This window comes from Anabas testudineus, chromosome 18, assembly GCF_900324465.2.
Source record: "Anabas testudineus chromosome 18, fAnaTes1.2, whole genome shotgun sequence".
NCBI lineage: Eukaryota > Metazoa > Chordata > Actinopteri > Anabantiformes > Anabantidae > Anabas > Anabas testudineus.
The window spans coordinates 28,873,354-28,887,767 of record NC_046627.1 but is presented as its reverse complement, the minus strand read 5'-3'; the positions used below and the strand labels follow the sequence as shown (position 1 = coordinate 28,887,767).

The 14,414-nt window shown below is 39.0% G+C and overlaps 1 protein-coding gene across 1 annotated transcript in view; it reads left to right on the top strand.

The window, feature by feature from the left end:
- The first annotated feature begins 474 nt into the window (after positions 1-474).
- Positions 475-14,414, top strand: part of afap1 (actin filament associated protein 1) — an 82,829-nt gene continuing 68,889 nt past the window's right edge. Inside the window, exon 1 of the mRNA XM_026352841.1 lies at positions 475-529. Within this exon, the coding sequence (XP_026208626.1) occupies positions 505-529 (25 nt within the window). The 5' untranslated portion in view covers positions 475-504. The remainder of the gene's footprint in view (positions 530-14,414) is intronic.

The following is a 14,414-nucleotide window of genomic DNA, read 5'->3' as shown; positions in this document are numbered from 1 at the left end:
GATCTTTTCTGGTTGTGGTTTCCTTTATTTCTGTCTGTGTTGAGAACAACTGTAATGAGGCAAAACAATTTTTCTCTGGGATTAATAAAGTTTATCGAATCTTGAATTGAATCTTGAATACAGCACAATGTATGTAATGTCCTCTTGGTTACAATGACAGCAGAAAAATCGTCTCACACTGATATACGTTTGATATTGAATGTTTTGTCTTATTAAGTAAAACCTGCATGTAAGTCCATTGTATTGCATTTATTCTTGAACATATATATATATATATATATATATATATATATATATATATATATATATATATATACAGTATATATATATATATATATATATGTCTACTGAGTTGTCTCACATGGCTCAGACCGACCCAACGCCCGCCCTCCTGTCCTTGACGGACTCTACGATTGGCCGACGCTGCTGTCAGTCACCGCTGGGGGTCCTCGGGCGTCTCCGCTGCTATTGTCGCCGGCACCGGCAGGAATAATAGTTTTAAACATGGACAAGGAGAAGAACGACAAAGGTAATGTGCTGTTTGCCTCCAAACACTTTACCCCAGTGGACTTTCATTCACAAGTTGGTCGCAGAGTGTTACCAGTTAGCTGTTAGCTTGGTTTATTGTCCGGCAGGTTAGCTCGGCTCGGCTCGGCTCGGCTCTGTCTGGACAGCTTCCAGAGAGCCAAGTGATGGAGGACGATGTTCGCTGGGTCGAAATGTCAAAATGCTGGATGTTGACTGAATATGTCTGCGGGCACGTTTAGTGGTTTACTTCTCCATCTCCACTCCTGCGGGGCTTTAATTCCTCTCACTAGCAGCTCTAATATGTCATTAAAGCGCAGTTACCGGGTTTTTTATGCTGCGTCAGGACCTCATTCATGCTAATTTCTTCATTTCTTTTTGGTCATTTCTCGCTGTATTCTTTTGTTTCATGTTTAAGTTTTGAGCTAAAATGTCACTGAAGGAAACAGACATTATTTTCTACTTACTTACTTATACTTACTATACTGTGAGGGATACAAAGGAGCATGTGGTTGGAGATCATGACAGGACAGAAGGAAGAGAGGAGGAGGAGAGGAGGAGGAGGAGGAAGAGGAGGAGGAGGGGACAGTGCGATTAATTGGCAGACTGTGGCTGTGTCCTGCCCCAGGCTGGAGGCTGGAGGCTGGAGTCTGCATGCTGCTCCCAGCATCAGCAGCCCCGAGGGAGGAGGGAGATGTGGGAAGACCAGCTGGGAACCTGGGTCTCTGTCAGCTCCTTGTGCTGTGACCCTTCAGACAACAGCTCCCAGCGTGAGCCCAGCCAGGTTTACAGACAGATGAAGGTCATTTAAATTGATTTTGGATTCATAAATTCAGATATATTATTATATTATATGTTGTATTATAGAAATTGTGATTCAAAAAATCAAAAATCATCCTAAAGATGATATCTTGGGCTCGGTCCAGTAATATTGGACATCTACATTTTGTATAGTTTGGCATCAACAGATCTGGCAACGCCCTCTATTTGCAATTTCATGCAACAGATTGTGAAAACTGGAGAGCGTTCCAGCAGCTCAGTGATGTGGGACAATTCCAATTAATCCATTACAATAGAGCAACCAGACAGATAACACAGGAGATTAAGAATAATTAGCCAGAAGCTGTTAATAGGATAAAAAAAATCAACTGCCACTGGAAATAAGTTGTACTTATTAAGCATTACTCATGTATTTAGGCCAACCTACATGTCTCCTTTTAAACTTTAATTATTACCTTTATTTACATGTGGCACGAGCCTCTTAATATTTACAGCAAAACAACATCCATGACAAAGTTTGTTGATATTTTTTTTTCCAGTGTGTTTGATTTGCAGCATTTGTAGTCAAGAGCCAAAGTGACATTAGAATCATTGAAATCAATGAAAGTGGAAGCACACCTTTCAATATTACTAATCTGGCCATATCTTAAATTTTTTCTTTTTCTGTTTTTCTTACAAAGCAGATGGAGTGCAAAGCAGTTTGAGTGAAATGAATTATCTATAATTGGGAAAATAAAAAACCAGGAGGTATCTGTCCAAAGGTTTCATTACATATATACAAACACCAACAAGATCTGACAGCCTAGACTGTTGAAACGTACTGAAGCCTTAGGTAAAAAGGATATACCTCAACTCTAACAGACTGTGGCCATGAAACATTTCTGAGTTCTGACTTGTTTTATGAAATACTTTGTGGACTGTTCACCTTTTCTACCTGGCACTGTCCTGAAGTGGAATTCCAAAAACTCTTAAACACAGATCCTTATTGTCTTTTATTTTTACTCTTTGCTCTACATTTGTGCCTGAGGGTTGGTATTTCCTCAGATGCTTGGATCAACAGGCTGGTTCGCACCGGTCAGTTGTTATGTGACAATGGACAATAGCAGGCAGCCAAGTGTATACATCCTGTTGGCCCGTAGAGGGGAAGGACAAGGTAACCTGCAGACACAGAGCGGAGTGGAGCAGAAAGCCTTACATTAAACACTGAGGAGGTTAGAAGGATGCTGTAACAGAGATCCTGTGTATCTCATGAAACAACAGTATTTTAGAAGCTGTGACAGTATTGATCTCCCTTTAAACAGCTATAGAAGATAGTCTTCATCACTGTACATTTATTTCCATTTCAACCCCATAGGCAGTAACTGCTTTACATAAGCTTTGAGATTTCTAAACAGCTGGCTCCATTATGCCAAACCTGTCAATACTCTTCATTCTGCTGATGACATCACCACTGGACATCTGGGTGTGTGTTGAGATGCTGTGGTAACTGTGTGAGTTTTTGTCTCTTTTTAGTATATAATTTACACTTCAACTGCTGCCTTCAGGTTTGGCCACAAACACTGTAATTATTGCAGAGTTGCATCATACAAAAAGATTTTCTATCACAATGAACCACTAAGGCATTATTTCAATAATCACCATGGCTGAAAATGTCTGTCTTCACCTTACATTTGACTTCTCCTCTCTTTCCCATCTTCACCATACTCTTCTTTTGTTCCCCCCTTTGTTGCTCTTGTTCTTTTGTCTCTTTTTGCTCTCTCTGTCTCCTCCATCTTCCCCCTCCCTCCTTAGCATTTGAATTGCACTGTGCTTTGCTTTAGGCCAGCTTTTCCAGTCTGCTCTCTGTCTGCAGTTATTTCTCTCTCTCTCTCTCTCTTTCTCACACTGTCTTCAAACCTCTCTCAACCATCTCAGGTCCAGGTGTTTGCCTGTAAGTGAGAGCTCTGCCCACTAATTTAATATTTGGTCTGTATTGTAATGTACGTGCATGCATACACATTCGGATTTTGTGTGCGCGCACTAACCTCTGTTTGAACTATTTTATTTTAAGGGAAAGGTTTAGAGTGCTGGGAGAAAATATTGGACCCCCTCCTGGTTTCCTCTTTTTTTATGTGTATCTTATAATAAACAGTTTCTGATCTTCAAACAAAAGCTAACATAAAGGTAACCTGATAAATACAAGATCTAAGTAATACTTTTGAAGTAAAAAGTCTATTCAATAACTTCAGCGAATTACCAGTGTGAAAAAATAATCACTGCCTGACCTTTATAGCTACTTCAGGTTCAGATTTTGATTAAATCACTCCCACATTTTAAAGTATTCCTCTTGAGCCATTGAGATGTCAACTTCCTCTTATGCTGGGACTATTGTCTTGCTGCATCAACCCAGTTCTGGTAAGCAGAATTTATCTTTCTGTCAATCCTCATTGTGAAGCAGAAAAGAATCCCCATAGCATTGTCACCTCCATTCCAGAGATTAAGAAATAGCTTTGTAACCCTTCCCAGACTGATCCGTGCAATTAAGTACTTTTGGGGATGTAGTTACTAACTTGAATGAATGATTAAGACTTGTATTTTGATTTTGTTCAGTTTGCCTTTGGTAGATTTAGTTTCAAGAGATATTTATGAGATAGTAAAAGATACACACAAATGGAGAAGAAATCCCGAGGAGTTTAAATATAAGCATTGTATCATGGTAGGCAGGTAATAATATGTTATTGGTTGACACACATACACTACATTTGTGCTGCTGTATTTCATCTGACCAATAGGTTGCAATGTTGGAGAAGTTAGTTTTGTAACTCTGCTGTTTGGAACCATCATGGATGTGTACATGTATTTATCTGTTATTTGACAGTCCAACAAATACTAGATAAGCAAGTGAGTTTCTTTCTCAGTCCATGAGGTGGTTAGCAGTAAGATCTAAAAACTCAATAGTGAGTGTGTTTGTAGAGAGCATTCGGTGAATTAGCAGATCTTTCACTCTGTCCTGATCTCTCTCTTTCTGCCTGTCAGTGCTTGTGAGGAGAGAGGCGAAATGCCCGATTGCAGTGCCTGTATTGTGAAGCAGAGGTGCTGTACTTCAAGTTGGGACACGGCCGGCATCGGCAGCTTAAAACTAATGTTTGGATAGTTTAGACTCTGTCAGTACAAGTTCAGGATCCATCATTACCTTGTGCTCTGGCTTCTTTCAAAGATTGTCACCAAAAGTGATACAAAATATAGTGTGTGAAACAAGTAGTTGTCAGTGGGCCTGTAACGTTTCTGTCCTTGAACATCTCACTCTTGTCTCAACATCCGTGATCTGTGAGTCAGGACGAGAAGGGAAAAGGATCAGGATGTTGTTATCTTGTTCCTAAATGCAGCTCGTTCATCACCACTGCAAAACACAAGCATATTTGTCATATTTGAAATGCCTTTTAAGAATACAAACATGCTCTGCACACACACTTGAGCTTGATGCTATACTCACACACTCAAAAACATACACATGTGCTTACACACCCACAAATGTAGTACATGTACCTGTATGTACTAACATCGAAGTGCTTACCTGCTAAACCCCTAAGGGACCAGAAGCATGACCACACAAAACCTGAAAACCAGGGCCAGGGGAATGAAAAGAATGTAAAAAGATTAATAGAAAGAAAACAACTCAAATCAAGTCTTTGTTATTAAATCATGTGTTTGACAGACTTTTAAATTGTATTTTTGTAGAACACTAGACTGTGATGAACTTGTGTTGTGATCCTGCACCAGACACACAACAGTTTTTTACAATAAATGCTATTGTTAGTGTGCTACTGCTAGCAGTAATGATGAGCTGAGCAGTTGCACTACTAACTTGGTGATGTTCATCAGTTATAATATTTATCCATGTTCACTGTCTTAGTTGTAACATGCTAATATTTGCTGAAAGACCTTAAACACAAAGTAGGTATAGTTGATGGAAACGTCATTAGTAGGCAGTTCATTTGTTTAAAGTCATAATAATCTACAGGGTTTTTATGAAATATGTTTCAAATTAAGGTGAGGGTCAGGCTTTCAATGGGTGAGGAATAGAATGTTGAAGAATGTTTAAGTCAGCATTAGATCCAGTAACAGTGTGTCAGTGTGTAAATTAATGTGCAGTGAGTGAATACAGTATGTGAGTCAAACAGGTTTGTAGGAGTTCTTCTCTATTAAGATGTCATGTACCCTCCAGACTCTGCTCTGGTGCAGTCAGAGCAGGTTAAAGAAAAGCATTAGTGAGGGGGAGGTTTGCACTCCTGTGTGTGTGTGTGTGTGTGTGTGTGTGTGTGTGTGTGTGTGTGTGTGTGTGTGTGTGTGTTTAATGGCAGAAGATGTCAAGGAATTTAACAGATGAATCCCCAGTGCTGTGAGTCATTGTCTGAGGGGGTATATGAGCTGCTTATTGGGGTGTGTGTGTGTGTGTGTGTGTGTGTGTGCGTGTGTGCAGCCGCTTGTGTGTGCTCTAGTGAGTGTGTAGTCACTGCTTTATACACAGTTCAGTGAAGTTGGGATACAGGAGAGTCTTTGTCTCACTCATCTGTCTTTCTCTTCCACTGAATAAAATATGTCCATAAAATGTCCCTACAGACTTCTTTATATTTTACCTCTGCTCTTTCTTTCTTTCTTTCTTTCTTTCTTTCTTAAAATTTAAAAACCACACCATACAATGCTGGACAGCAACCAATATTCATTTCACTTCTATAGTCTACAACTTAGTCATTAAACAAATCGTATTGCCAAAATGTTTGTTGACAAACTTAACACTAGCAACATGCTAAGCTAATGAGATCTAAAGCTGAGACATAATATATGTGATAGATAAATATGTTGCTAAGCTAAGGCTATAACATGTGAGAAACAGTTTTTAAATAACCTAATCTATAGCTGCACTGATATAATAATATTTTGATATAAACAATGGATCAGTGACTATGTGTAATATGATTTATGGTGATGAACCATCTTTTTTTTTCTAAAGTAAGAGTTAACTTTGTGTCATATCTGCTATGTTTACTTTCCTAGCACCTCACAGTGTTATGTATAACACACTTATAACTTTCTCTCTCTCTAGTTTATAGGAAAAATAGAAAATAATTCCTAATACTAATATACTACTAGTATTTTATACTTTTATACAAAGAGACCTAAGAAGGCAATGTCAGTGGAAGCACGGATAAAAAAAAGAGAAAGTGACCAAGCAGGCTGGCTTTTACTTGTCAGCAAAAGTTAAAATGATACCTGGCTGATACAGAGTTGGCATTCTTGCCAATGGACAAGTTATTGATGTGAGTGTGGATGCTCAAACAACAATGGAGAAAATTTTATATATTCACTGACTAATGGAAACGTCACCACTGAAGCCTAATTTATGTGGGATGAGATTTCTTTCTTCTTTCTTTTTTAATAAAGAGCACACATGATACTATCTCAGGTTAGTAATGATATGCTCAATTTGTTTTTACATTACTACTATATATAATATAATTTAACAAAAAAACCCTATTTGAAAAATGTAACGGGGGAATTCCCCCCATTTTGAAAAATTAATTTCAGGCTCTGTCATAGCTGAAAAAACTGCTGATTTCTTTTTTTGTGGTTGGCACACACATTCCATTGAAAAAGATTTATGCTTTCTTTGCTGGTGTAGTGTCGAAGTCTGTTCCCTCTGCCATGTTGAGACAAGCTAGTTACAGATATATGCAGGCACACAGTGGAATTGGTGGAGATGGTTATTTGAAGTTGTTATTTTAATAAGAAGTTTAATATTTTTTTGTTTATCAGAAGTAAATGCAATGCTGACTTGTGGTGAGAAGAGATGGGAACAGCCAAAATCTGGCCTACTCCTCTCACATACAGTATACACAGCAAACGTCCCCCACATGGAAGTGATTGAATGTGAGGGATGAGAAGATGGAGATAACAGGATAAAAGAGCGATGGATCATTAGCACTTCAGCCACATCCAAGGAAAAGTAAACAGAGAAAAGCAGTGTGGCTTGGGTTGGGTCCAACGTAGATGTGTTTAAAGAGAAGCGGATGGAGTTTTAACCTCATTTACCTTAAGGGAGCAGTGTAATGGGAGTTGTAGCTAGCTGCAGATTGCTAAATGGTTTACAGATGCTAAGCTATCATAAAGATGGTCTATGTAGAGAATGTTGAGCTGCACCAGCAAGCAAGCCCCAAATCCATAAGGTAGCCCATCAGTATGAAGATAAGATGTTAGATGTGATCTTAACTAAGATGATGTTTGTTTGTCCAGCTGATGGCCATATTTGTTCTCGTCACCTGCTAAGAGAAAATGCAGGTCATGACGCCATGGCAATGTTTTGTATTACCAATAATGAAATGGAATAACATAAATCAGGTAAAATCTTTTTCAAAAGCTGTTTTTCCCCCAAGTCTGACCCACTGAATGTCAATATTCTGAATAGGTATATGGTTTTGATACTGTTCTACTTGGTACGCTTGTAAAGCAATTGGCAGCCAGCATTTTGTTTGTTTGTTAACTATTTATTGGCTGGCTGGAGTTTCTTATTTTGGGGTAGACTCTATATATCAAGTGATTTAATGCATAATTTGCTTTCCTGAATATTGCCAAGGCATTTTCCAACAACTACATAATAGAAACATAATAATAAAGTACATATATTTTTCAACTGTATTGTTTTTAAATATCTCTGTCCAAATTTTTTAATAGAACATATAAGAATCTTAACAAGTATTTTTCTGTCCTGCAAAAAAATTGCAAAAGAAATTGATATCACCCTCAAACTCCTGTGTTGGTGTTATAAACTGCAGTTACAGATTTTATTATGGGGACTTTGTTAATAGGTTGGAGTGTAATTATACTATATTTGTCTTCAGTTGGTTGTCTTTGTGGACTGTGCCATTTAATGTGATTACTTGAGTGTAAGGTGTTGTAGTTCTACTGGCTGCACTCCAGCAGCCAAGTCTAGTTTCTTCCGGCTATAATGTTGTTCTAAGTGGACTATAAAAGTAGTTGTTTTATGTAGTGGTTGTATCTGTGGAGTTCATATAGAGGGCAAAGTAAAGGATCTGCTCAGCGTTGATGTGTTGCTCCATTGAATGTCAGACTGAAGTCAAAATCTGAAAGCCAAATAGATGCTGAAGGTGTTAGATTTACATTGTGTCATCACATTTTTCCTGCTATGCCTCATGCACAGCTGTTCTTGTGCTTGGGTGTTGACTGTGGGTACTGCACACACACGCACACACACACACACACACACACACACTGTAAAGACACACTATACAAACCCATGCACATGAAGCATGGCTCATTGTTTGTTTGACTGTTGGATCCCACATTTCTTTCATCACTATCATTTGTCTCCCTGCCCTCATGGAATACCTTTCATGTGCATGACCACACAAAGTCACACATAATGTGCGCACACACAAACAGATGTTGCCCCTCAAGCTGCAAAACAAAGAATTAATATAAAGTTAGTAGACAGCCAGGTCTTATCTGGACCTTATATCACCTCCCCAGTCTTCTCCCTCATCATTAATGCATTAATATAGGTCAGACCACTGGTCTGGTCTGGTCTTGTCCACAGCCAGAAGGTCATTGAAAACAACACCTGTTTCCCTTCACCTCCTACCACTCGAGGCTTTTAGCTCCCTTTTAACTGGAAAAGAGAATGTAAAAAAATTCTCCTGACTTCAAGAACTGAACAAAAACTTCTGGTTCTAGGTTTGAAAGTTGTAAATAAAGTGTTGGCATAGAAAGTATGTAGCAGACACAGAAAGTTTGAGTTGCGTCTTTCACAGCTTAAACAATAATTTCTGTGAAGACATTTATCTTTTAGCACTACTAAAGGTTTAAAAGCTATGTAAGGAAAATGATGTAGTGATGTAGATCAAGAAGTACTGTATCTGATTGAAACCTGCCTGTTGATCGACTGACCTCTTATTCTAATGGTATACTTATATGAATCACTTTCTTATTTGACACTGTAGGATACTCGGTACTGTTGACAATGCCTATGCAAACAATATTTTTTTTATAATTTAATCTATTGATTAGTCTTATTTCAAGATCAAGTCGAAACGAGAGAATTAATCAATCTACCGGCTTTAAAAAAATTGTGTCGGAAAAATAAACTAGTGACATTGAACTACCGAACTGGTTTATTAACAAGGGTATTATTTGTCTTTTAACACAGTGTAGTAATAAGAATTAGTACTTTAGATTTTGCTGTATCCTGTTCAAAAGAATAAATAACACAAACTTGGAAGAGGTGGCTGCAGTTGTATAAAATAAAAAACTTTGTTTGTTGTATCACAAGCTGGGAAATGAGTCTACCAGCCAGATTTGTGAATGTAGAGTTTCATTTTCTGCATTTCAAGGCAGTAGATCTAGCCTCACATGTATTTAAGTCTTTGCCATGACAATCAAAATTGAGTTCTGGTGCATCCTGTTTCCACTGATCATCATTGATGTTTCTACAACTTGATTGGAGCACTCCACCAATCAGGCATGTATGGTAGAGCAGCCAGATGGAAACCACTCCTTAGTAAAAGGCAAAAGACAGCCCTCCTGGAGTTTGCAATAAATCATCTAAAGGACTCACAGACCATGAGAAACAAAATTCTCAGGTCTGAGGAAACAAAGATTGCACTCTCTGACCTGAATCCCAAGAGTCATGTCTGGGGGATACCAGACACCACTCAGCACCTAACCAATACCATCTCTACAGTGAAGCATAGTGGTGGCAGCATCATGCTTTGGAGATGTTTTTCAGCAGCAGAAACTAGGAGACTAGTCAGGATTGAGGAAAAGAAGAATGCAGCAATGTACAGAGACATCCTTGATGGAAACCTGTTCCAGAGGACTCTGGACCTCTGGGCCGCACTAGGGAGATAACAACCCTAAGCATATAGCAACAGATAACGTTTGATGGAAAATAAAATTAGATGATGCTGAGTTTAAAGAAGCTATGAAAATCAAAGTGGAAAAAATATGCAACAGGTTAGTCCATTTTACAGAAAGATAATTCCAGCAACTCAATGTTAACAAAATGTTACTCAGTAGTTTTTTTGACCCCCAGCGCATGCTCCTAATTAGACGGATGATGTTCTATTAGATTTAGGTCAGGCGAGCGTGGGGATCAATTAATGATATCAATTCCTTTATCCTGCTCTCATCTGTGAAAAGCCTATGGGCCCAGTGGTGGACCTGCCAATTCTGGTGTTCTATGGCAAATGCCTTTCAAGCTCCACAGTGCCGGGCAGTGAGCACAGGGCCTACTGGAGGTCAGGCACTAAGACCACCCTAATGAAGTCTGTTTCTGATCATTTGTTTAGGTCATTTTGTAGAGCTCTGACAGTGCCCATCTTGTTCCTAGTTGGACAAAGGAGCAGATACTGGTCCTGCTGATGGATTAAGGATCTACGGCCCTTTCCAGGTCTCCTAGAGTAGCTGCCTGTCTCTTGGCACATATTGATGTGCAATGTCACATACTGATGTGCCAACCTGGAGGAGTTGGACTGCCCATTCAACCTCTGTAGGGTCCAGGTATCGCCTCATGCTACCAGTAGTGATACTAATACTAGCCAAATACAAAACTCAATGGAAACAAATGGAAAAAATGTGTGTCAGTGGCCACCACCTGTAAAACCATTCCATTTTTGGGGCTCATCTCATTGTTTCTTCTCTAGTTCACCTGTTGTTAATTTCATTAACACCAAAGCAGTTGAAACTAGTTAACAACACCCTCTGCTACGTACTGTAACTGACCAGATCAATATCCCAGTTAGTTTAACTAACTTGATGCTAAGCTCTGCTTAAAATTTTTTTTTATATTTAGTTTAAGCAGTGAATTGTGGAATAAGGCTTCACATAACAATGTGAAAAAAATTAAGTGCTGTAAATACTTTCTGGATGCACTGTATATGTGCATAAACAAATTGCTTGCAAATGCACTACTTAGCAGTGTTGTCATACTATCCATTAGCATCTGCTCTAGGGAATCTAGAGTTCTAGAGGGATTGAGTTCTTGTCTGAAATATAACAGATGGGTATGCAAGAACGACTTTCAGGTACTGAATCCAACCAACAATAAGACAAAACTGACTGGTATAGCATTAAACTGTTACGTACACTGTTGTCTTGCCATTTGGAGGTCAGATAGCTCCTGGATGTTTTGTTGTAAGATGCTAATGCATAGCAGTTGGGCTGGTGTGGTAACATTAGATCATTTGAGTTTTATAAGGCATAGAGAAACATTTTATCAGGTCTCTGTTTAAAGAAACCCACACTTACACTTACAACACACAGAGACACATTTACAGCATGCTGCTGCTGAGTGGAAGTTGCCACAATTTTGTATGAATGCAAACCTAGCAAATGCAAACTGTTTGCATTGCATTGCCCCAGCCCTAACAATCAGATTACACAACATCTGCCATATTATCACCTCATAAAGTCAGCATTGCTAATGCATTAGCAAACAGTCACCTGTTTCCACATAAAGCATATACAGTACAGAGCACCATTAGCATTCATTAGCAACATTAGCATTTATATGTCTACCATCTGTTCATTGAATTCTTATAATGCTAAACCCCCTCAAACACGCTACTTCCCTGCTGCTAGAATTCCATTTCCTGTGTGAAGGATATAGGTCTGGGGTCTGTCGTGTTGTTATAGTCTGATCACAGATAAAGGCTGTTTATTAAAAAGTCTGCAGGGCAAAAAACAACAGAAGAAAACACCAATCCCCCATAGAGCAATATAAGCCCAGTAAGATCCAGAGAGACAAAACGATACACACTCAGGACAAGAAGAATGCATTTAGACACACACACACCACAGTATGGATGCATACAAATGCCTATCCACTACTTAGCGCCTGCATTCCTTCACATCAGAATGCCAGTCTAACTAGACAAACTGAGTCCTGGGCTGCACTGATTGGATGGAATTTGACAGACCTTAGACCACTTTATAGAAATGAAATGCCACAGATAACAGACACAGGCTTTATTTAGCAGGAAATCCCACAGGTTGCAGGAATGCATCTTGTCTCTCTCTCTCACTCTCTCTCTCTCTTTAACCCAAACCCTAAAACCTAGTCTTAACCCCAAAATTGCTCTGCCCTTCTCATTCTGAGGACCAGCTAAAATGGCTTGTCTCAATTGTGGTGTGCAGCTACAGCTATTAAGCACCTTGGGTTCTCCTTTTCTCAGCTCATCTTTTTCAACATGTTTGACCTTGTGCGCATACAGACATCTACATAATTGTGTTGTCCAGCTGCACAGCACTGTGTGTCATAAGCAGCTCACACTGTCTGCTGTGTAGCTACCAGCTATCTATGGCGTTTCTTTGTCTTTATTTAACTCTCCAACAGTTTCTCTTTACTGTATTCTATTTTGTTTCTTTACCAATGCTTCTTTTCAGTAACAATGATGGAATTTTCTACTCTAACACGAAAATGAAAGTGACAGACAACTAAAGGAAGAGGAGGAAGAAAAAAGGGAACATTTTTAACCCAACTGACCATTGGTGACTCATGAGAGGAAATGGCGAGTGATGGCTTTATCATGTCACTCCCTGCTACAATGAGTAATTCAATACATTTCCCCACACATCTGAATGAATGAGTGTATTCCCTGGTCTCACAGCTGTTTGTGTCATGATGCAGATAGAATAAATGAATGAACATACCTTGACCATGGTGTTTAATCTTTTTAAAGGTGCCATGTGTAAGATTTAGAGGAGTCTATCAGCAGAAATAGAATATAGTACTCATAATTACTTTTTTATTAGTTTTTAGAATGGGTAGACATTAGTTCCTAATGCCTAGGAGTAGTGATGTCATCATCTGCGAGAAACAACAGACTGTGGAATTATCCACTACCATCATAATCTTATGATGACACTCCCGACAAAGGGAGTTTTGCATTTGATATAAGCTGTTTTTACATATGAACTCTGGACAATGTCTGGAGAAGCACGGTGTTTGGTTTACAGCAAATCAAAACAGAGCAGGTTGCGTGGTTAGAGTACATTACTCATGCTTTGTACTATGGAGCTAAAAGGGTAATAACTGTTAAATGTCCCGGCCAACTGAATCAGGCATTTGTGTTGTTACATACACTTAAGTCCATAATTATTAACCCCCATTATGAAATTAAACAAAACTGTTAATGTTTCCATGAAAATGACCATGAACAAAAGTATTTTTAAGAGCAAGAGTTTTTTTACCCAAAAGAAAAAAAGACATCTTTATCAAGTTTCATTAAGATATGTAACTGATGGACTAAATTGAGAACAGAAAATAACCAAAATGACAAGGCCTCATAAGTCTTCTATGATCACTGTGACTAAGACACCCAACATCAGATTTCTTTGTGTCAGCACACACACACCCCTTGTTCTTCCCTTTCTGTCTCTCTGAATATGACTTCTCCTCATCATATGTTTATTTAGTGAAATCTAGTGAAACATAAACATGAACATGGTCTCTATACTTTTGTACTAACCTTTCTCCATCAAATGCCTGCTTAAACAAGTCTGCTTCTCTTCTCAGGTAGTGTTAACAAATAAGGTTGCTTTCATACCTTAGTGCGTTTGCTTTAGTCCAAATGGATGAGCTTACTCAGAGACTACTCTATGTTTGTGTGATTTCACAATGAATGTTAACACAGGTTGGTCATCCTATTTATTATTGTTTTTTAAGTTACGCCTGCAGAGTCATCAGACCTGGTGTCTGTGAGGCACTTCACCTCCTCATGTCTCCATGTTTGTCCTCGATTAATCAGACAGCATGTTTGCCTCAAATCATGTAATTCATAGCATTTGGTCCCATTTAGGTTCGGCCCGCTTTCTCACCAGGAGGACCGCACTGGAGTTCGCTAGATGATGCGGATCAAGACCACCTCTTATTGGGGGTCTTGGTTGGGTTGTTTTGGTGCACACTCGGGTGCGATTACTGTGTTCACACCAGACAAAACGAACCGCACCAAGAGGGAAAACAAACTTGAGTCTGATTTAATCGAACTAAATCCTGTAGGTGTGGAAGCACCCTGAGACTTTTATCAGGTTGCATGAGTGCTGGGGACACTCATGGG